Raw genomic sequence first — 23673 nt, forward strand, 5'->3', positions numbered from 1 at the left:
CCACCTCAGACAAGGAAAAGCAGAGGCTGCTGGGCAGCACAGAGAGGGACCAAGCTGTAGCTGGTCATGGGGAAGCCACTGTCACCCGCTACCTTCTCAGTCTCCAGGGGCTTTGTAGCCTGGGAGCCTAATAACAGAACAAGATTGACATATCAAGTACATTCTTCTGCCTCTGGGGAAGCATAAAAACCAACCAACCAACCTACCAACAACCAACCAACCAACTAAACAATTAACCCAATAACCAACCAACCAACTAAACAATTAACCAAACAACCAACCAACTAACCAACCAACTAACAAAACTAACTAACCAACCAACCAACCAATTAACCAACCAACAAACCAACCAACTAAACAATTCACCAAACAACCAAACATCTAAACAACCAACTAAACAACTACCCACCCACCTAACCAACCACCCAAATCAGCAACTAACCAAACAACCAACTAACCAAAAACTAACCAAACAAAGTAACCAACCAACTCATTAACCAAACAAACAACTAACCAAACAACCAACCAACTAACCAACCAACCAAACAACAACAGCAAACCCGGCAGGAACTCCCAAGGTTCTAAACGAGGCCTTTGTAAACCTGAGAGTGTACAGAGACCTGGAGCATGGGCAGTCAGTCAGTAAGCAGAAGAAGCCAGCATAAAGCAGGCAGGGAACCTCAGACTCCTGATAGATACCTCAAGACCCAGTGTTGCTACCCTGTCCTGTATCAGGGAAGCAAGCTTACCTCTGTGGCCTATGGTCTCATCTGCAAAATACGGGCTTATGCTCAGTCCAGTGTCTGCAGACTCCTGTTGGCAAGCTACCTTCTCAGATGTTACGGCCATCACCAGTATTATTGTTTAGGTGACACCTTTGGTTAAATCTTCCTTCTTTTTACGTGGTAGATATCCCACTCTAATTTAGAAAGAGTCCTTGGAACCATGGGTTTGTTGTGTTGGTGGGTTTTGGTTTTGTTTCTCAAGCAGAGAGGTAATGTTTACAAGTTGTGTGAGCACTGCTTAACTCCTCTGTGCTGACCACTGAAAGTCCTCTGTGTACACTCGGGAAATGAGGATTCAGACCAGAGCTTCTCAAAGAGCAGTCAGTCCCTGCCCACAAGTCTAACAAGGACTTGTTAGAAGTGACAGTTCAGAGCTGGGAAGACGGTTCAGTGGGTAAGAAGAGTTCTCGAAGTAAGAAAGTTCTCGAAGAGGACATAGAAATGCAAGTCCTAGCCCCTGCACCTCAATCAGGAGCCAAAGAGGAGACAGAAAGATGTGTAAGAGCCAAGGCCAGTGAGGACCAGACCGAAGCAGTATTTTCTAGATGTGACAGGACTTCTGTATTCATGCTCTGGCAGCAGAACGGCTGCAGGAATGAGATGAAGCCCATCCACATTCTAGCATGGACGGAGGAGAAGCCCATGAGCCCCGCCCCTAACTTAGAAGTTATTGGTAGTGATGGCTTCTGGAGAAGGGAGTCAGTTTTCTTTAAGGGTGTGGCTACTGGTTTGACCAGTAGGTGCCAGTGGATGGTCCCATACCCAGGAGTATATATTCAATATAAATGAAAGAAAAAAAGAAAATGGATGTGAGGTGGGGAGCCAGTTAGGGAAGAGGGCGGAGAGCTGAGTCCACAGGCTGAGGCAGGCTGGTCCCTGAGGCTGCCTGGGGCTCTGTGGCTCCGAGGAAGCAGGCCACTCCTGGGCTGTGGTGATTTTCCACTCTACAGGAGACCTGGCAGCCTGGCCCAGGCTGCTACAGGAGGCCAGAGCCAAGAGTGCCTAATGGTTCTTCTTCCCCAGCCACAGGAGGGAGCGTCCTCTCGGTCACTGCCAAAGAGGCCTCACAGCCCAGGACCAGCAGACAGGCTGCTCCTGGACGGACGGACGGACGCCGGGGAAGGGGTGCTGATGTCCAGGCACTGACCACTCCCGTGACACATAGGACTGAGTGCTGCATTCAAACACAAGCCTGAATTCCAAAGGGTTTTACTTGCTTTTTAAATAATTTTCACATCTGTGAGAGATTTGGGCACTGAATAGGCGCCTGGGAATTTTTTTTTTGCAGAGTAAATCAGCACCCTCGGGCAGGTTTTGAGTAGATCCTAATTCATATTGACTGTTTTTCAAGAAACAACCCATACAAGAGTTCCAGTGGTCAGGACCACACAGGAGATTTGGGATCTGAGCCTTGGTTGCTTGGCTCTCCCATGCTGAGAATGCCCCCTGCCTCAGCTTGCCCCTCTAAGAAACGTCTCGGTAGGGGTTCTCAAAAGGCCCAGCCTGCAGCTGCCTGTGCTGGGTGGAGCTGGGGTTTTCCCGGTCCTTTCTGGCTGCCCTGTGAGAAGCCAGCTTGAAAGATCTCTTTGTTCTGGTCTCTCCTGATGACCTTTGTGAGCCAAGCTGCCCACTTTTAACAGTATCCAAACAGAGCCTCAAACAAACCCTGGCCCAGAAACAGGCTGCATGGGGAGAAGCCAGGAAGCCGGTTATTCCAACTCAAGTCAAGTCCAACTGGCCAAGAGGCGGGTGGTGGGGGCGTTAGCAGCTCAGCCAACAGAGGAGTCCAGGAGGAAGGTGGGAGTAACAGCAGTGCGGTAGCCCCCTCCACCCCCACCCCCACCCCAGCCAGCAGTTCAGCTCCCACCCCACCCCCAGCCAGCAATGCATCTCCCTCTACCCTCTACCCTCCCAGCCAGCAGTGCAGCTCTCCCACCCCAAGCAGTGCACCTCCCCCATCCCCTGACCCCTGACCCCCTACCCCCCCCCCCAGCCAGCAGTGCAGCTCCCCCACCACCATTCCTGGCAGCCAGCAGTGCAGAGTTTTCCAAAGCCCTTGACAGTTTTCAGTCTACAGAACTTCTCACAAGGCTCCATGAGCCCAGCGTAAGCAGAACTCACGATGTGCTCAATGCCCTTAAGAAATTTGAGCTCACGCCTCTAATCCCAGCACTCGGGAGGCAGAGCCAAGCAGATCCCTGCGCTCAGCCTGGCCTACACAGCGAACTCCAGGACAGCCAGGGCTACAGAGAACCTGTCTCTTATTTATCATAAAAAAGAAGTTACCGTCGTGGGACAGGCTGCTGCGGCTCAGTGGTAGAGCACTTGCAAGCATGTAGGCTGACCTGCAATGCCCCCCAACACCAGCAAATGTAACTAAATAAAATACCCCCACCCAACCCCTTCTAATAGAGAACTGAAACCTGGAAGATGCCTGTCTTTCTGGGTGTCGCCTACCCAAGGCCAAGAGGCTGACACCAGCACTCTCGACTCTGAGACCCTGGAGACACACCTGTCTCCTCACTGTGCGCTCACCCCAGTTCACCATGCCATGACCAAGTGCTTTCTTTCTGCACGTACCCGGCCAGCTGCACTGTGGGTAACTGCAGTCATTGTGGAGCAAAGGGAGAGGCTGTATGAGTGACTCGCACCCACCCTTGGCTGTGTAGAAGGCATCTGCTTCCTGCTGCTTGCCTCATTTCCTGGGAACTCATCGGAAGCAAAAGCGCTTTGCACACAGTAGGTGCTCAACGATGAGAACATGATTGGAAATAAAATGATATATTAGTAAGAACTGATCACTGAGAGGTTGTACAAACAACCCTCATCAGAAGTTCCCATTTGAGGGCTGGCACAGTCCACAAGAGACTTCGGGTCAAGTACCCAGGATAGTGTGGCAATGTGGCAGGTCCCAGCTACCAGAGGACAAGGTCAGGGGAAGTTCAACGGTTATCCCGCTGCTCGTTTTCAACACAGACCCAAATCGTCTGCCTCAAAACCCACAAACTTCCACCTTGAGTCAAGCTGAGCATGGAAGACAGAGGTCGTCAGACACAGAGTTCACGCAAACATCGGACTTTCTTTTCCAACAGGTCGGGGAAAGTTCAGGAAGTGGGCACAAACAAATACAGGCTGTGCCCTGAGGGAGGTCTTCCTGTCCCCCCAGAGCAGACACAGAAAGCTGAGAGACAGCACAAGCTTTGCTGGTGAGTCTTCCAGGTCTCTGAACCCAGTGAGAGCAACCCTGTCCCCTCCCCCAGGCCTGCAGACACATGCACTGAAAACAAGACAGGACTGCCAATCATCTAAAGTCACACTTCACACTGGAGTGAGCTCCTGACAGACAAGTCAGGGCAACTTGGGGTTAGGGGGTTGATTGATTGACTGATTGATTGATCTATTGATTACCGAACTAACGGAGCCCCTAGCCAGGGTGGCAGTGAAGTGACTCCCTTGGAAAGCCCTCTGTTCTCTCATTTGGGCGCAATGTAAAGAACTTGTCTTAGGAATGAAAGCAGCGCATTACAAAGCACACAGACCACCTGGCTCAACCTCACTCCAACCTGAGCAGAAAATGGGTTCTGCCAGCTCTAGGCAGAAGGAAGGGGAACAAGAACCCAGAGAGAAATGTCCCCTTGCCCGCGATGGGTGTCGCAGCAGAGTTGCTCTGGTTCCTGTTTTTGGCAGGTGCCTGAGGGCCCTCGGTCCTGTGTGGTTAGAGATAGGACTGCCAGCTTTCTCAGCTCACGTGGTGTTGCCTTGTCCCCTCCCAGTCCCCTGTTGCCACACCTCAGGAGCTGCTCAGTGCTGGCCCACGCTCCTTCCCGAGGCTTCTCCGCAGGCAGGACTCTAGGTCAGTAATGCGCCCCCTCCCGGAGGCTCAGGAACCAAAGAACTGCCTGGGGCGGGACTCCAAGTGGAATCCAGCCCTGCCCTCTAGTGGCGCAGACGGGAAGTGACGGCCCCAGGCTTTCTGGCCCCAATCCTGTTCACAGGATGCTTTTTATGCTCGGGCGTTCTAATTGGGCTCCGTTAGTTAGTTAGCAACACTATTACCAGAGCACAAAAGACAGGATCATCTGGAGGGAATCAGCTGCTAAGTCAACAGGGCAAGGCCCTTGGAAAAAGTGAGAGTTGTTCAGACGTATGAGTAACTGGGCACCAGACTTGGCCGGCACGAAAGGGGCGTAGGCTTTTGAAGATCAGAGTGTGAGGGAAGCTGTGAGGATCGAGCGAATGCCGCCTCCTGTGCACAGTGGACAAGACCCGACTGAGCAGGGGACAGCAAAGGCAGAGTGGGGGGGGGGGTAGGTGAGTGCTCTGTGAGGTTTGTCTCCACCCCATTCTCAGCAGAGGCTCCAACCCCAGGACCAGGCCAAGACTCCTAAAGGAACCCTTGGACCCAGAGCAGCACCACCTCTGGGCTCCAACCCCACACCCTTCAGTCACCTCTGGAGTCCGCCGCACCCCAGGCAGCAGCCCATTCCCTGCCTCTTTGGCCCTGCCTAACCTGTTCACAGGTCCAATCATAGAGCAGGAATGCACAGAGGGTGCTGGGCTCTTAGGGAATGAACTGCTGGGCGGTCTCTGGCCACTGGTGGGAAGCCGCCTGAACAATGAAAAGCCTTTCCTTTCCCAAAGACCCCCAGAACTCAGTCGTGCAGGGCCATAACCAATGCAGCTACCTCTCTACCCTAGAACGTCTTCACCTCAGGCTAAGACAACGGCTCTCAACTCGAGGCTGCCTGCTTCCCACCTCAGCTTCACCAATGCCTGTGGATGTGACTCTGGCTGCCGTTCTTGGTGGGGTGCTTCTGGCATGTAAAGGCCAGAGATATTGATAAAACTTACCATGGCTGAGACAGTGCCCAAAACAAAAACAGCTTTAAAAGAAATTGGGGCTAAGGAGACTAACACATTTGTTTAAGAACAATATTAGAGTCTGATTCCCCAAGGAGCATACAACTTTGGCCAAAGGACAATAATATGTGACACTCGGATCACTGATGCTGACCTCCTGTGGGCAGGGTATGCTGGGCTGGGATTGCATTAACGATCAAAACTTTAGGTGGAGGGCTTGAATGGACTCAGGTACAAGCCAGCTTCCAAGGCTCCACCTCCCAATGGCTCGTGACTTCAGACAAATTCCTTTCCTCCTCTTTTCTTAGTAAATGAAGAGTGTACCCGTTCCTCCTTCACAGAGTACACAGAGGGCAACACCCTCTGCCTGTCGTGCAGAGTTCACAGTAGCTACTAGTATGAGAAAGGGTTCTAAGAAATAATTTGTAACCCAGGTGCGCCCAGAGCACCATGGCTTCTGCTTGGAAGAAGTCTGTAAATTCAGAGGCCATGGCTGGTGGGCATGGGGCCATAGGAAACAACAGAGGCTGAGTAACTGCCATGTGTCTTGGGGACTTCTACTCACGCCGGGGCTGTTTACTTGACAAGAAATGATGATTAATTTCCATTCCTCTTTATGAGCCTTGGCTAGGGTGGGGCCAGTCTCTTGGCTTCTGGGAATGAACTGTGTGCTTCAAGGCAAAAGGGATGGAGGGAGGGGAGCCAGCCCTGTTACACGGAACGAAAATGCACCGGAACTGACTTGCCCCTTCAGAGGGAGTGTGGACAAGTTAACACCTCTACCTGCTGGGGGTACCCTGTATACATACCCTCACACGCATTTATCTTGCTTGAATATGCAGAATGAGATGGGAGTAAACAGGGAGCCGGGGTACAGTAGGGAGGACGGAGGATGAAAAGAACCAAGTTAGAGCACTGAGGGTCCATTCACAGGCGCTGAATACCAACCCAGGACACAGTCCTTTCAACACTCCTCACAGGTCGGGATGCCTTTGCACACCCCGAACCTCACAGAGGGCTGGGGCTGAAGGGTACTCAGACCTGTATCGGAGTCTTGGTGGGTGGGGTTGAACCAACAACTCTACTGCTTCAAGCTCCTGTCCCTCGGGAGTGAAGCAGGGTCACATGACCCAGAGTCGGATCTACAAAGCACATGGTCCAGTGTGGCACTCAACAGAACCTGACAACCAACTGCTCTCTCTCCTTCCTTCCTGTTTTTCTTTGATTCTTTAACTTCTATACCTGTGGAATGGAGGTGAGGAAAGGGGAGAGAGGAGAGGGTATCGTGGTGTGTGTGTGTGTGGGGGGGGAACAGCAGCACCTCCCAGAAAGATAAGATCCATTCATTCTCTCTCAATGGCCTCTCACAGCCCCTGGAAGACAAACGGAAGACAAAGAGCAGAGACAGAGAGCAAAGGAACTCACTGGGGTCACAGAGCTGCCTTCGACTCTAGTCCCCTCGTGACTGACTTTCCACATCAGGAGCCTGACCACAGTCAGCCAAGCATTAACAGATTCTGGGAAGCTGCCACTAAGCCCAGGCACTTGGAGGGTTGGGTGGGGCTGTAGGAACAGGACGTGGGCTATGAGCAGTGAGTCTTACAGTAAGAGTGCCAGAGCTGTAGCGGCACACCCCTGTAATGCCAGCACTCGGAATGTGCAGATGGAAAGATTGGGAGTTCAAGACCATCCTCAGCTGCATAGAGAGGTCAAAATGGAATGGCGGTTCCGAGGACCAATCAGACAGAGCCGCAGTTGTGATCCTGGCTCCAGCCAGGACAAGCTACTTCTGTTTTCCCTGCTTGTTTCCCGTATGAGAGACAGGCTAAGTAAGGTCTACCTCAGAGAACAGTTGGAAGACTAAAATATGTAAGCAAAGCACTTCCCAAATGCCCGCTGATCTAGCGTGTAGTTAAGTGACACCAATTGCTATAAAGACGATTCACTAAATGAGCGGATGGAGAGTGTGCGTTAGAACTGCCTGCCCTACAGATTTTATTGCACGGTGATCTGTATATAAGACATCCTTACTTTCATTTGTGTCCCGCTGACTCCTGAACCTTACATAAGGTACAGACAGTAATAGAGCTGGGTATAGTGGCACCCCGTTAATCCCAGCATGCAGAGGCAGAGGCAGGAGGATCTCTTTGAGTTTGAGGCCAGCCTGGTCACAGGGAGTTCCAGGACAGCCTGAGCTACAGAGTGAGACTCTGTCTTGAACCCCTCCACCACCTCAAACAAACAAACAAACAAACAAACAAACAAAAAAGGGTAAATGCTGGCTTGCTTTAAGGTCTCCAACCATTCAGATCTGCAGAAAGACAATTTATGAATGAATGAATGAAGAGTGGGGCTGTTCTAATGACAGCTTTATTTATAGAAACAGGGTGTAGCCAATCTGCTATGGAGGCTCACACATCATAAGCTTTAACAAATGAGCCCTGACCTTCCCTCAAGGCTCCAAGGCAGGGAGTTCCAGGAATCTCAGCATCTGAGACACAGTAAGACGGGGACAATGACAGACCCAAGCTACAGCCTCTAGGCAGTAAAAAGAGGAACCAGATTACTACACCAGGGTCTCTGAAACTGACAACCAGCAACTGAAGGACCGAAACAACCAACAACAGATGTGCAGGAGGCTGTGTGCAGCCGGGCTCCTCAGTGCCTCTGTGCTCCTCAGTGCCTCTGTGCTCTGGGGCCCCTCCACAGCTACAGGTGGTCTGGGGAGACAGGGCTGTGGACAGCCCCGCCCTGAACAGGGAGCTGCCAAGGCTTTCTGGGCCTTCAGATTCACATGTCTGGGTCAAATGGGGACCCCAACACCCCTGGCCTTGCACTTAGGAGACCAAAATAAGAAAATTAAAGGTGTTGAGCTTATATCCAGGTTAGCAGCTTATCCCACCATGAAGTGCATTAATAAAGAAACTAAAAGTGGCTGTCAGTGTTCCTGGTTTTGATGTCCCCAGAAGTTGTGGCACAAGCATTCTGGGAGGTGCTCGTTTATGGTTTAATACCCACAATGCTGCAAGGCAGACATGGTCCTACTATTTCACAAGCGGAGAAACAGATTTAGAGAGGGGACACGCCTGGCTATGCAAGCTCTGGCAGCAGAGAGTGCACTGGCTTCCAAGGGTGCTGGTTTTCATGGAGAGTGTTACATAGGCAAGACTGGTCGAAGCCAGTGATCACTGCTGACCAACTTAACCTTCAACCTGTCACTGACCCTTTACAGGGAAAACCTGTGGCCCCTGCCCTGGAAAATCACCGGGGGTGTTTTGGGGTCTCTAGTCTGTGTTTTTCAATGTATACACATATCAATTTATTTTTTTCCCCTTCTGAAAAAAACAACAAAATCCTATTCAGAAGTACATACTGCTTATAGCTGTGAGCCTCTCATGGTCCTGGCTGCCTTTCTTTCTTATGAAGTTGCCCTCTGTTGGTGGGGAAGGGAATGTGGGTGAGTCCATCACTCCTGAAGTCACTGTAAGGCTGAGTGGACACAATGCAGTGACCTGTGTGGACAGTGACCTGTGTGGACAGTGGCCTGTGTGGACAGTGGCCTGTGTGGACAGTGGCCTGTGTGGACAGTGGCCTGTGTGGACATTGACCTGTGTGGACAGTGGCCTGGGTGGACAGTGGCCTGTGTGGACAGTGGCTTGTGTGGACAGTGACCTGGGTGGACACACACATTGGCCTGTGGCCTGCAGCTGAAAGAAGGCTTTAGCTGGGACCTAGGTACAGACTGAGGAATCAGGGAAAGATGATCTCTGGTCAAATAAAGCTTAGGAAACAATGAGTAGAAAGTCAGACAGACTCGTGAGACAGGAGGCCCCACAGAGCAGGTGGTAGACCTTTAGGACAAGGCAGAGAGCTGTAAAATTCTCTAGGCCTTACTTGATTTGGATATGTGGGTGCTGCAAGTGCCCTGGGCCTCCGGCACAGCAGGGGTCAGTGTTTCTATCCAAGAGCAACCCTGTGGAACCAAACATCCCTGAACAGCCATAGCTACAGCACTTTCGGGATATGGGATGCTCTGAACTCTGACCTCATCACCTGGAATAAAGGGAAGTGGAGTCCTTTCTCACATTTGGAGCATGGCTTGGTGAGGCCACGCCCTGAGGTAGAAGCAGCTGAGATGTTTGTAGGCAAGCATGTTGCCTGGGCCTCGGGGAGACCTGTGTCTGCCTCTCCCCCTCCCACTCCATGTTGGGGGTGCTGAGAATGGGGTACTGCAGGAATTCCTGAGCAAGATAAAGGGGTCCCAGGTGGAAGTGGCTTACCTCCTCATGTTTCTCATGCCTGGTAGGGCCCCAGGAGAGAAAGCACGGCCACCACCCTTGGGAGCCAATCCACATTCTGTGGCCACAGGCAAATCCCCAAGCTCTCCAAACCTGTTTTCCTCGATTGTGAAATAGCAGGGAGGGCCATGCCTGCCTCTCAGCCTCTCAGCATTGTGGGTATCGACCATGAGTAAGCACCTAGGAGCTGGTGACACAACTTACAACATCCAGCAGCACCAGGTCTGGGAGTTTTGGGGCTACAGGACCCGTGGAGGGTGGCTCATTGGGATGGCATGGAGCCTCCAGGCCCCATTAGTGTATCCCCTCTCCTGGATCACTCTGTGGAAGCTGGTAATGAACGTCTCAGGCTCCAGAAAGCTCTAGCAAATCACTGAGCCTGAGAGTGGGTTGCGGAAGCTGGAGCTTGCAGCCAGGTGGGTGACCTGGCAGCAGCTCTTTGGGAGCGGCGTCTAGAGTGACTGATGAATCGTCTACGGCTCTGGTCTATTGGTTAACGTCAAGACTGAACTAAACTGTAAGGCATCAGCATAGATGTGGTCTGCCTCGAGAGCAGGGGTAGAGAAAATGCAGTGTTTGGTTTTTCTAACTAAACAGATGCCACACACAGGGATGATCTACTCCAGCACGGGTGAAATGAGAAGAATGAAGAGACATTTTACAGATCGTATCATACCAAAAACAATGCAGGGGCTTTAAGGGTCTCCCAAAAACTGGTCCTCTGAACACCCCGTCTGGCAAGGGCCTGAAGCAAGCCAGCCACGTGCAATCCTCGGGAGAGCACATGCACACTGGGTCTTGCTGGGCCAGCAGTCACCTACCCCTTCTTCAGGTTCTTCACGTACGCGCTCTGGAGGGCAGCTTCCAAGAAGTAGGACAATTCATAGTCAACCGACAAGCTGCCTTTCAGGTGTCTTGATGTGCTGTTGTTTGAGGTCTGAGAAGGGAAGAGTAAGGGACAGTGGTCACCTACGAGTTCAGAAGTCCTGCCTGGACATCAGATGCCCTTGATACCTGAATGGCAGACATGTGGCCTGGTGGAGACGTCTGTCGATGACCCAAATGACCTTTGTGAGGGTCAACTCTAAGCAGTCTCTGCCAGAAAAAGGGCCCTGAGTCCTGACTACAGTCTCTCCTCCTCCTGACATCCAACCAAGCGGAGAGGCTCCAGGGTGGCAGCACTCCAAAAGGGGTAACGTGGCCCTCAGGGAACATCTGGTTGTTCCAGTTCGGGGCGTGAGCTTCTGACGTCAGAGGTACAGAACAGCAGTGCTGCCAACATCACACAATACGAGGGTGCTCCTTACAGCAAAGACTCCCAGACTCAAATGTCAGTAACACCGAGGCCGAAGTCCCTTAGCTAAGGACACGACTGGCCCAAGGAGGACTACTGGGGAAGGGCCCACTATGAGAACAGTTGGTTGCTGACTCTGCCATTTAAACAGCACAAGTTCAGGTGTCTCCCCGACTCCCACGGCTCTCAGCTCTCATCCACCCCTTCCTTCAGGTGCCAATTCTAACTCATACTGCTAAAGAACCTTCCAGCTCACGTCGGCCAGAAGCTCACACAGCAGAAGTTCTGCTTGCTCACCACAAGGATGAGAGACTATGCCTGGAGCTCCTGCCAGTGCTAACCACTGAACTTGGTGGGCGTGACATGGGGTGGGGGTGGGGTAACTCTCTCTGAGCTCATCCTTCTTCATCTGAAAAACAGCACCTATTTTTTATCCAGCAGTGAGAGGGTTAAGTGACAGACCGTAGTGACAGCCTTGGGGCCTCAATATAGAGAGGAGCTAAGATTCCCCCACAAGGCTCAATGAGCTGATGCCACCCCACACACAGTTAGGACAGGTCCACCATGGGAAGGTGGGAACTGTGGGGCCAAGAACTCACTCACATCCTGCTGGCTGCCTCTGTGTCCACCTCTGAAAGCCTTGGAGAATGGACACCATAGCCCATGGAAGTGCATGCAGCAAAGCTCTCCTGAGGTGCCGGAAAGCAGGGAAGGATACTGAGTGATGAGAGCCAGCCTGACCCTAAGCTGTCCTTTGAGAGGCCGGTAGTTTGATCTCTCTAAGCCTCCTTGACTACACAGGGCTGCATGTGACACCTTTGTCCAGGGCTGCTGTCAGGAGTGATAAAGGAGTATGAACAGGGATGTGACATCTGGCCCTGTAAGTTCAGCTCACCAAGGGGTTCCTGCTCCCTCTCAGGTGGCACAGACTCATTTATTAATTAATTAAAAGCCTCCTCGTGTGGTAAAGAGGCCCTAACAGAATCAGTGCACCATAATGAGTTTTCTAAACAAAGAAGTGGAGTGTCGGAAAAGGAGGTGCCTTCTTCTAATCTCCAGGACAAAGAATGTGCTCACAAGAGGGCAGTTATTTGTACAGTGCCCCTATTCCCAGCTCACCTTCTCCAGCTCCTGCAGGAACACCTGAGCCACCCACGAGGCCCTCTCAAAACAGGCAACCACTTCCTCCTCCCGCTCAGTCAGGCGGATATGGGAGGCGACGGAGTTGGGCAGGCGTTCCAGGGAGAGGCCTGCCGGAGAAAGAGAGCCTCAGACCTGTCCGGCTTAGGCCTGGACTCCAGACCCCCTTCCCATGGTAGGCACTGGGTGGGTGCATCTGAGGGAGTACATGGTATGAAGCAGGCCTATGTCCGTGGAGGGGAAGGAAAAGCTGAAGCAACAGTGGTGTTAGCAGGAGCCAGGACCAAGCAATGACCTAAGAAAAGGCCCTGGGGTCCCACATGGTGAGTTTCACAGTGGACCTCTGCCCATCTTTGCAGTACAAGACTGTCCCTCTCTGAGGAGTTGTCTGTGTTGACAAGCCCTCTACTTGCAGTGTGTACCTGCTGCTCTGGCCCCTCCCTTTCTAGCCCCCACTTTGGCCACCCCTCCACAGCCTCAGTATGAGGCCATGGTCACAGGTTAGGGGTAGGAACATGATCCAATGTGAGCCCATAGGAATCACACTGCTACTCAATTCAGTGGTGCTGTGAAGCGGGTACCAGAGGCACCTGGAAACGCTAGAGGAAAGTCTGCCTTAAAGCTTATCTAGGGCCGGAGAGTCGGCTCTGCAGTTAAGAGCATTGGCTGCTCTTCCAGAGGCTAAGGTTCTATTCCAAACTCCATGTGGTGTCTCCCAATCTTTTATAACTCCCGTCCTAGGTGATCCAATACCCTCTTCTTACCTCAGTGGGCATCAGGTATGCATGTGGTTCGTAGACTTGCATGCAGGCAAACCATTCACACACACAAAATAATAAATACATCTAAAAACATCGTAATGTCTAGTCAGACTTAGGGGCACATCCTTATAATCTTAGCACTCAAGAGGTTGAGGCAGGAGGATCATGAGTTTGAGGACTACCCAAGCCAACTTACTAAGATTTCATATCAAGAAAAAAAAAAATCAAACCAGCCAAACAAAACAAATGTCTATACAGAGTGAATATAAATGACACCACTGAACTGTATACATTAAAATGGAAATCATGTAATTTTCTTTATTATAGTTAAAATGTATTTAAAACCATAAGCAGACAGCTCCCAGGGCCAAACAAAAGTTAATGAAGCAATCTGTGAAGGACAAAGAAGGAAAAGCATTGGTGGCCATGTCAGAGGTAGGGGAGAGAAAGTCCACACAGGACGATGATCAGACATGGCCTGAAAAGACAGTCCAAAGCACAGTGCCGGAACTCCAGAATGCTGCTTTCCCTGAAGCGCTACCATTTGAAAGGTCCACACATGAGCCAGCTTCCACCCACCCACCCACATGCATGCTGAATCCTTCTTCATCTTCCTTCCTGCTCCTCCCTCCCCCTGCCTCCCTCCCTCCCTCCCCCTCCCTCTCTCTCCTGCCCCTCCCCTGTTTTTGTCCAAGTCAGTCTGTTGCTTGCAGCTAACAGAGACCTAACTAGAGAATGCCAGCCTTGGGACAAGAGTTTCCCCTTGAGCAGAACCAATGTGTCTCTCGCCTTTGTGGCCCTCGTACGTAACAAACGCTTCTTCAGTGGTTAGGAACACAGTCCTCTAAGCCTCAACAACCAGCTAACTGTCCACCCCTTTTCCAGGCTGCATCTCTCCAGTGAGTGGACACCATAGCCTCACTTCATTCTAATCCCAACTGCACACTGCTTCCAGGGGACCTTCCAAGTCCCTGCTACAGAGGAGGCTTAAACTCAGGGTGTTTCACATCACACCTCTGAGACCTATCTAGATTACCTCTCGAGTCTCTTTTTTTACCACACCTACTTCATCCATCCCACTTCCTGTCTGCTCTAGATGCTATCTCAGCTTGCCTGAGCTGTTCTCACCTGGACTTTGCCACCCCACCAAGTCCACAAGGTTACCAATCACCTTCTGACCAACTGGACGCCACCTCTCCTAGGAGGTCCTTCTAGAACAAATCTCACCCTGGTTATCTTTCCCATGCCTTGCTGTTTCATACTCGTTCTCCGTCTGACTCCCCAGTAGGCTGTAGGCTCCCTCTAGCCCCCCACCTGGCACAGAGTAGGTAGCAGAGAAGCACAGGCTGTCTGGGTGAGAAAGGAGCCCAGTCATGGCTGACAGAGTACAAAGTGCTCTGCAAACACAAGGAAAGGAATTAGCATTGTTTTTCTTGGCTAGATACGAACATGACAGATTCAGTGACCTTGCATTACTTGTCAGGCTGGAGTAGGACCATGTCCCAAGGCAGGCTGGGAACCTCAGCCTAGGGGAGATAGGGAGAAAGGGAAGGCCATTGCTCAACACAAACCCCAGTTACCCAGGTCACTGAGTGTCAACATGGTGCTTGCCAAGTGACTCACTGTGAAGAGCAGAAGGCTCCTCACTCTGGAGGACCAGGAAGGAGGAAGAAAGAGAGAAAGCAGGAAGCAGGCTCCATGACCTCTTCCACAGCTGCCCAAGCCTCTTTCCCAGGTGTGTGCTGCTTGTCACCATGCAAGGACAGAGCTGTTCAAGAAGACCAGCCCAGAAGACACTGCAGGTGGCATGGCTGATTCCGGGAGATACAGAGTGGATCTGCTCCAAGGCCGCAGTCCTGAGGTCCCAGAGACGTGCTATAGTTGACTCCCCTCTGCACACTTCTGGTCAGGCTGCTGGCTCCAGCCTCCCGTGGTCTGGCTCCTGCAAGGGCCAACTGAGGACACAGGCCTGGGGCCTCCACGTTCTCTGTGCTACAGCGGTCCCCATTCTCTGCTCCCTGCTCCCCACTCCCCACTCCCTGCTCCCATTTGAAGCTTGCCACCCTGTTTTTCCAAGAATTGTAAAACCATTGTTCTTAGTAGGCTCAAAACTAAAACTACCTCTTCCCTGAGACTTTCTTCGACGTTTAGTATAGATGGGCAAGTTGATAACACATTGAGCATGTCTGTAAAATGGATATTCCGGACTGGGTAAACTGAGGTAGAAAGACCCACCTCAGATGTGAGCAGACTGTTGTACGCTGTGGTTCTGGGACAGTATTCACTGCTGTTTCCTGACGGGAAGGTTCCGGGACCAGCAATGCCTTCCCCTGCCTCCAGGGATTTCTGCTCCAACCTTAAGCTGAAATAAACCCTGTCTTCCTGGAGTTGCCTTTATCGGGGATCTGTCTCAGCAAGGGAGAAAGCAACTAACCCCCTTCCCTTCCCTCTGACTCAGCAGATTCACTTAGTGTTCGGTTGTCTGTGTGGTTCTGCGATGAAACCCAGACTGGCACGTCCATGGCAGAGAGCTCTACCAGCGCTCCTAATCTCCTGTGTCCCAGCCTCCTGTGCCCCAGCCTTCTGTGCCCCACGTCTCCTTGCATTGCCACCATTCTATTTATGATTGACCTTTCCAGCCCAGTGACAATTCAAAGCCTGTTGCTTAGAAAGAACATGGAAAAGAGCACACAGAAATGAGTGAAGTCCGGCATGCTGACTGTGGTGCCTGGCAGGGAGAGCCTCCTCCCTCCATTAAAAACGCTTCTTGAAGAACTCAACTAACAAACTACAGCAGATCCCGGAGGCCTTCTTCTCCACAGCCAGGCTTGCTTGCTGAGCCCCAGACCTTTGTCTCAAAAAATGTGGATGGCCTCTGAGGATAAGACCCCAAGACTCTGACATGCACATGCATCCACAGAACACACGTGTGTAGCCACACAGTACACACATGCACACAAGGGACTCAAGAATACACACACAGAGAGAGATTAATTTCTTAGAAATTATAATAGTCAGGGCTAGAAAGATGGTTCAGAGCTTAAGAGCACTGGTTGCTCTTTCAGAGGTCCCAGGTTCAAATCCCAGCTCCCACATAGCAGCTGACACCTGCAGTGCCCCAGGACTGTAGTTTCCGATGGTTGTGAGCCACCAAGTGGGTGCTGGAAATTGGATGTGATCCTCTGGAAGAGCAGTCAGTGCTCTGTACCACTGAGTCATTTCTCTTCTGAGCCTGTAAGATAACTTCCAACATGCTTAAGACCACACAGGTTCCCAGAGCATGAAATCCTTGGGTCTAACTGCTAAGAAGACCCACTTCCTGCCCACAATGTTTGGAAACCTACACCAACCCTGAGAGTTCTCCCCTTCTCCCAAGAATCCTCTACACAAGAGGCCAAGTAACAGCACAGCACCAGGTCCAAGTGGAGGACTGAGCCCCACCTCCAAGGTTCCTGGCAGTTGTGAACCAACCTTGTGCTCTGGGCAGAAAGCCAGTAACACCCAGGAAGTGCCAGGCACTGCTTCCTGTGTCACATTGGCAGAAGGGAACTTCCTGTGAAAACACACAAAACCAACTAGGAAAGGCCCCTTTCAAAGCAACCCTGTATTTTTCAGGTCCTGCCCTGGGCTCAGCGCGTGGTCCTGGCTCCTTCAGTGCAGGCTGACTCATCCACCGCTGTAGCAGGCCTTCCAACAAGGCCTGCCCCAGAAGCCCTGGGCCCTAGATACAGACAGACAGGAGGCTTCCTAAGAAATTCCCTTCCCCAAAAGGTAGCAGACCCCAATCACCCCCACCCCCCAGGGAAAGAGTAACCACAGAAGCTACAGAAGACCATTAGCCTTGTGTTTACCAAGCACAGGCACCCTGCATGGCAGGGGAAAGGAGGAAGGAAACACAATGTATTCTTAACCCTAAAGGTCTGGTGGGCAATGGTTGTCACAGATCACACTCAAAAGTGGGCAGCTGTGGGAACAGGAGTGGACAGAGAACGGCACAGCACAGCACGGCACAGCACGGCACGGCACGGCACGGCACGGCACGGCACAGCACAGCACGGCACGGCACAGCTAGTTAGCGGTAGCATCACAAGCTCCAGGGTCAGCTCCATGTGCTCCAAGAACTGAACTGAGGAGGCTTCTATACCCAGACTCACAGCCCTATCTCTTCTAACAGCCCATAGGGGGAAATGCCCCAAGTATCCATTGACAGGGGACTGTGCACCACCAACAGATGGACAAAAAGGTAAACACTGTGCAACGCTAAGGAACCAGATTCAAATTCAGAGTAAAGTACAAGCATGGTCACCAGGGGGACCGGCATGCAAAGAGGAAGTACTGTTTAACGAACACAGAGTATCCATTTTACAGGAAAGAGTTCTAGTCTAGAGAATGACTGCACGGCACTGCCTAACCAACGTCGTAGTGTATGCTTTGGCTTCTCATCGTCTCAGTCTCCCAAACTCCATCTTGTTATACAGCTGAGGACGGCCTTGAGCCCCCGAGCCTCTTGCCTCTACCACCCAAATGCTGGCATCACAAACCTGTGCAGCCTTTGGATTCTTCATTACATAGATTTGGTTCTGGAAATTAAACCCATGGTCTGGCTAAGCATGACTCTATCGCTAAATACATAAACTACCGCGTGTGTGTGTGTGTGTGTGTGTGTGTGTGTGTGTGTGTGTGTGTGTGGAGAGAGAGAGAGAGAGAGAGAGAGAGAGAGAGAGAGAACATAATTTTTATATTGTCTTTTGGCCTTGTGTAGCCCAGGCTAGCTTCAGGGATGCCGATGAACCTCTGGTCCTCCTGGCTCCACCTTCTAAGTGTTGGGATTACAAGATATGCGACCATGGCCAGCCTTATGTGGTGCTGGGGAACAAACCCAAGCCTTTCTACACACCAGATATACTAGATAAGCACTTTACTGCCTGAGTTACATTCCCAGCCCTATTATTACCTTTTAAAGATTTTATTTTATTTTATTTTATTTTATTTTATTTTATTTTATTTTATGTGTACGAGTGTTTCGCCTGCATACCTGGAGCTTGTGAACACCAGAAGAGGGCATCACAGGCCCTGGGTAGGGAGTGACAGGTGTTTGTGGACCACAGTGTGAATGCTTGGAACAGAATCCAGGACCTCTGCAAGAGCGGGAAATGCTCTTAACCACTGAGACATCTTCCCAGGAAAAATTTTTCAAAGTTATTTTTAAATATTAAAAAGAATTAAAGCACGGTCTCTGTGATAACCAAGTCTGCAGTTCTGCTGCGGTCTCTGCAGCACCTGGGATCGCAGGTGCCCCACTGCACCTTGGGAATTCTTAGCTTTTACAGCGGGTTCAAAGCACAACGTATGGACTTAAACTTTTAATTTTCAAAAGTCCAGATAAGTCTGTAAGAAAAAGTGACTAGGAGGATATATCTCAAAATGTTCCCAGAGACCTGAGTCTTTGTTTTCGCAAACAAAGGGGGGATTACTAATAAAACCTAGCTTGGAATGAGGCCTTCCCCTAAACCCAGTGTTATAAAGAAAATGCTTTGCTACAGGTGCTCACAATGACCTCCCGGTAAGCACTCCGGGCTCACGGGTGAAGGGGGCTAACTCGGGGAGAACAGACGCGTTCCGAGAGCCGAGGTGAAAACCGCTGAGCAGAGAGCAGATGCCAGTCCTGTGCCCTCAGTGCTCTGCTCTGCCTTCAGCCCAGTCTTCCGGTGTCTTCCTTTGCCCTCAGCGCCCACCAAGGCTCTCCGCATCCCAGGTTCTTCTCTCACCTCCCACAAGTGTCTCATGGCTGAGCTATAGCTGTCTGCCCTGCTGGAGGCCTGTCCAAAACTGCTCTCCCCAAACCCTACCTACAGCCCACGCCCCAGCTAGGGTGGTCTTCAGTAACAGAGGAGAGGTGTTATGGGCTAAACGTGGAATGTCCCACGCAGGCTCCTGCGAGCGGACACTCGATAGCTGGTGGTGCCATCTCAGGAGGTTGGCGAACTGTTACAAAGGTCTAGCTGCCAGAAGCAGACCTCTAGGGTGGGTCTTAGGGTTACAGCCTGGCCTCAATTCTTGTCCAGTTCTCTACTCCTAGGTCAGCCAGTGTGAGAAGTAAGCATTTGTCACCAGCTGTGGTGGTCTGAATGCTTGGCTCAGAAGTGGCACTATTTGAAGGTGTGGCCATGTTGGAGTGGGTGTGTCACTGTGGGCATGGGTTTTAAGACCCTCATCCTAGCTGCCCGGAAGCCAGTCTTCTGCTAGCAGTCTTCAGATGAAGATGTAGAACTCTCAGCTCCTCCTGCACCATGCCTGCCTGGATGCTGCCATGTTTCTGCCTTGATGATAATGGACTGAACCTCTAACCCTGTACGCCCTCCAATTAAATGTTGCCCTTATAAGAGTTGCCTTGTTATGGTGTCTGCTCACAGCAGTAAAAGCCTGGTTAAGACACCAGCAAGCTACTCTGCCATACTTCTCTTCCCACCGTGATAGACTGCACCCTCTCCTACCAGGGCTGAAGGAAACCTCTCCTCCCTTAGGAGGCTTCTGTCAGCTATTTGGTTACAGTACTGAGAAAAGTAACAAAAAGGAGGGTTGCCACATACCTTCTGCCTCCCCAGCCCAAAGCTTCCCTCCTACGCGGTGGCCATCTTGCCTTCAGTGCCACAGGCAGTAGAAGGTGCGTCTTTAGCCCGTTTGCTGTCTCTCAGCACGGTGGGCGTTTAGTTTACTGTAGGTGAGTGGACAGTGAACAAACCCAGCCTCCTCCTCAGATTCCTCTCTCTAGCTGGAAGCCAGCCCTCACTCTGGGGCCCACAGCCTGGAGCCAAGGCAGCAGCATCCCTTTCCCACATCCCTTCCCACAGGCCAGACAGCCTACACCTTGGGAAAGAAGCCAATGCCAACACCTAGTTCCTGCCATAAAACACAGCCGCATAAAACCAGATATGCTACCATATTCCCAGGAACAGCTTAATAAGCCATAAAGCCCTGATGAGAACAGGGTATCTTAGGATTGACGGTACTGCAGAAAGTGAATAGAAACACCATCAGCACACCTAAGTCCTGAGGAGGAAGTGGGCTGCCTCAGGCACCAGGGCCCTCATAACTGCTTAATTTGTATCCCTCCGCCCCCAGAGTTCACTGCAGGTGAACGAAGGTCACATTTCTTCAGAGCTAATGCGCTGGCCTGCCCAAATCTGGGCAGGAGAAATGGAGCCAGTTTGGCTGAAACACAGGGCAGTGCTGATCCTGAGAGATTCCTCCAAACCCATCCCCAGGTCATAGACGGAGCAACAGTGATTCCCAAATTAGGAAGCAATAGCTGAGGTCTGGAGGGCCTAAGACACATGCATGTCTGGAGAGGCAGGCATCTCCATCATCAGCACATTGAGAGACCAGAAAAATGGAAGGGACAGGCTTGAAGAGAAGGGACGGATGCCAAACGGCACTCAGCCTTCTGGTGCCTAACCACCGCAGGCCCAAGATGCCAAGAACAGGCCTTGAAGAATCTTAGAGCTAGTTAAAACCTCAGGGCCTAGACACTCAGAAAAGAGGGCAGCTTTTTTTTTTGTTCCCTGGGCCCACAGAGGTCTTGGACTTAGACCTCTGAAGCAGGAAGCAGACCAGGGATCACTCTATGGTGGGGCAACCCTTGTCTAAGCCTCAGGGACACCAACCAAGATACCTGAGCTTCTCTGCCAGCTCTGTTCCCAGTGCTCGCTCTCTCAGGGGGACAGCTGGCCCCTCTCCATATGGCCGTCGCCCACTTCCCTGGGCTTTCTTCCCCTTGTTTGTAGCTAGCAATGGTCCATTTCAAACTCAACCGGAAAGACTCTACAGTCAGGCAGTCCCTCTCCCACAGTGGCTCCCACTGGTACCTCTTATACAAAGGGACGAGCCCAAAGCTGGAGTCAGAGAAAGCTGGGCTCATATGGGGATCATGCTGCTCAGAGTATGACCTGACAGAGCTATTGCAGCCTGGACTTGTGAGATCATAGGACCCTGAGGTGTTCCGCTCACACTAGACCATGGGACACCTGAAGTGTTCCACTCACACTAGACCATAGGACACCTGAGGCATTCCGCTCACACTAGACCATAGGACTCCTGAGGTGTTCCACTCACACTAGAAGGGGAGCTGCTCAGTGGCAGTAGCAGCAGCAGCAGCAGCAGCAGCAACAGCAACAACAGTCCATTCTTCACAAACTGCCCCCTTAAATGTTCAGGACAGAGTCTCTCATGGAACAGGCCTGGGGTCAGCCTTGTGGCCACTATGGCCATGCAGAGTCCATGGCTTTAAGCTATCAACCAGCCTTCTCTGTAGGTTTCTAGTTTCTGCTTTTTAGAGACAGCAGACTTCACTGCTGGTGAGACTGACTAAGACTGGACAGGAAGGAAAGGCACCAGAGGGCTCATGCCCCCAGTTCTGGCAACTTCCAGAACGCTGCTTCGCTGGAGCCATGACACATAAGGCAGGCTCCGCTGACTTGCCCACCATTCACACAAGGGAACTGACCTAGCCGTTCACCCTTGGCATCCCTAACAGGTGCCTACTTAATAACTGCTGGCAAATCATAGTTCTTAGTGGGATGTGGGCCAGAGGCCCAGGAGGAAGGAGCCCACTGAGTGAACAGAATAGGGTGAACACACCGACCATAAAGGCTCCAGGTGAGCCTGGGGAGGACCCAGGGAGATGCTTACGCAGGGAGGGGTCACTTAGCCTGCCCCAAGTGCCATGTTGGGGTTCATGCTTACAGAAAGGACAGCGACTGGAGAGAAAGCAAGGGACAGAATCTCAGAAATGGCAGGCCTTCTCATGAAGGCATTTTCTTCTTCTGTTTTAATGAGCAAATGTATTTCTCCATTGTTTGGGGTGTCTCCCTACATCTATTCATTTCTGTGCACACGGCATGAAGGCCAGAGGACACCTGTCAGAGGCTAGCTCTCTCCTCTCACTGTGTGAGTCCCAGGGTCTAACTCAGGAGTCCAGGCATGGTGGCCTGAGTGAGCACAGCCCCAATAGGTTCATACATTTAAGTGCCTAGTCGCCAGCAAGTGGATTATTAGGATCCGGAGGTGTGGCCTTGTCAGAGGAAGTGTGTTACAGAGGGTGGGCTTTGAGATTTCAAAAGTCCATGCTGGGCCCAGTCCCTCTCTGCTTGCAGATAAAGATGTAGCTCTTAGCTACTTCTGCAGCACCACACCAGCCTGCTGCCGTGTTGACAATGGACTAAACCTCTGAAACTGTAAGCCAGCCCCCAATTAAATGCTTTCTTTTGAAAGAGTGCCTTGGTGGCTGTGTCTCTTCACAGCAATAGAACAGTGACTAAGACATCTTGCTTGATGGCAAGAGCCCTTACCCACTGGGATGGCTTCACGAAGCTTGCCTGTCCTCTATTGCTTCTGAATAGCCCTGACACGGATATTACCTCCTTTGCTCTTAGAGAAGTTGGACGGTCGTGCACTCCCTGTCCTACAGGCATACATGTGTCAAATGCTGCTCTTCGGACAACAGAAACCCACACCACTATAATTAAGGTCCCTGCCTCAAGGCTCCCAGTGAGGTTTAAAGTCACCACCTATGACACCCCGGGAACAAGTCATGTCCTTATAGGATGCCCTGAGGGCCACGGCCAAGTCCCTCTGTTCTAAAGGGAAGGCTATGAGTGGGCATGCCTTCACACCTTTGAGGATGGGAACAGAGGGACCAGAAGCCAGTCCTGAAGCCCAGAAAAAGAAGAGCAGCTCACATTTGGCCCCATCAAGCCTCCCAGGTTGGCTGGTTCAGGCTCCTCTCTAACACAGAAGCTCTGTCCTCTCCCTCTTGGCCAGGCGTGTACTGGGCAGCACTAGATGAAGAGGAGATTGCTCAGTGGTTAAAGGTCTTGCTGTACAACCAGAAGGACCAGAGTGTGGATCTCCAGAACCCACTTAAGCGCTGGGTGGGAATCTCAATCCCAGAAGGGAGAGGCAGCATCCTCAAAGGCAAGCCTGCGTTTGAGAGACCCTGCCTCAGGGAGTATGGAAGAAGGGCCATTGAGGATTGTTCCCAACACCAACTTCAGAGCCCAACATACGTGCATGCACACACACGCATGAGGACCCTCATACATACACACAAACATGCATCCACATGAACATGCATGTAACCTGTGCGCACACACAGACACACAGACACAGACACACAGACACAGACACACAGACACAGACACACAGACACAGACACACACACACAGACACACACAGACGCAGACACACAAACACAGACACACACAGACACAGACACACACACACACAGACACAGACACACACAGACACAGACACACACACACACAGACACACACAGACACAGACACACACACACACACACACACAGACACACACACACAGACACACACACACAGACACACACACAGACACACAGACACAGACACACAGACGCAGACACACAGACACACACACACAGACACACACACACACAGACACACACACACAGACACACACACACACAGACACACACACACACAGAGACACACACAGACACACAC

The 23673-nt window shown here is 51.5% G+C and overlaps 1 protein-coding gene across 1 annotated transcript in view; it reads right to left on the bottom strand.

Annotated features, from left to right (window-relative positions):
• Positions 1 to 23673, bottom strand: part of Ttc7a (tetratricopeptide repeat domain 7A) — a 103377-nt gene that overhangs the window by 66162 nt on the left and 13542 nt on the right. The window contains exons 4-5 of the mRNA NM_001100756.1: positions 12357 to 12487; positions 10765 to 10880 (exon numbers count right to left, since the gene is read on the bottom strand). Of these exons, the coding sequence (NP_001094226.1) occupies positions 10765 to 10880; positions 12357 to 12487 (247 nt within the window). The remainder of the gene's footprint in view (positions 1 to 10764; positions 10881 to 12356; positions 12488 to 23673) is intronic.

This window comes from Rattus norvegicus, chromosome 6 (assembly GCF_021556685.1).
Source record: "Rattus norvegicus strain SHRSP/BbbUtx chromosome 6, alternate assembly SHRSP_T2T, whole genome shotgun sequence".
NCBI classification, from domain to species: domain Eukaryota; kingdom Metazoa; phylum Chordata; class Mammalia; order Rodentia; family Muridae; genus Rattus; species Rattus norvegicus.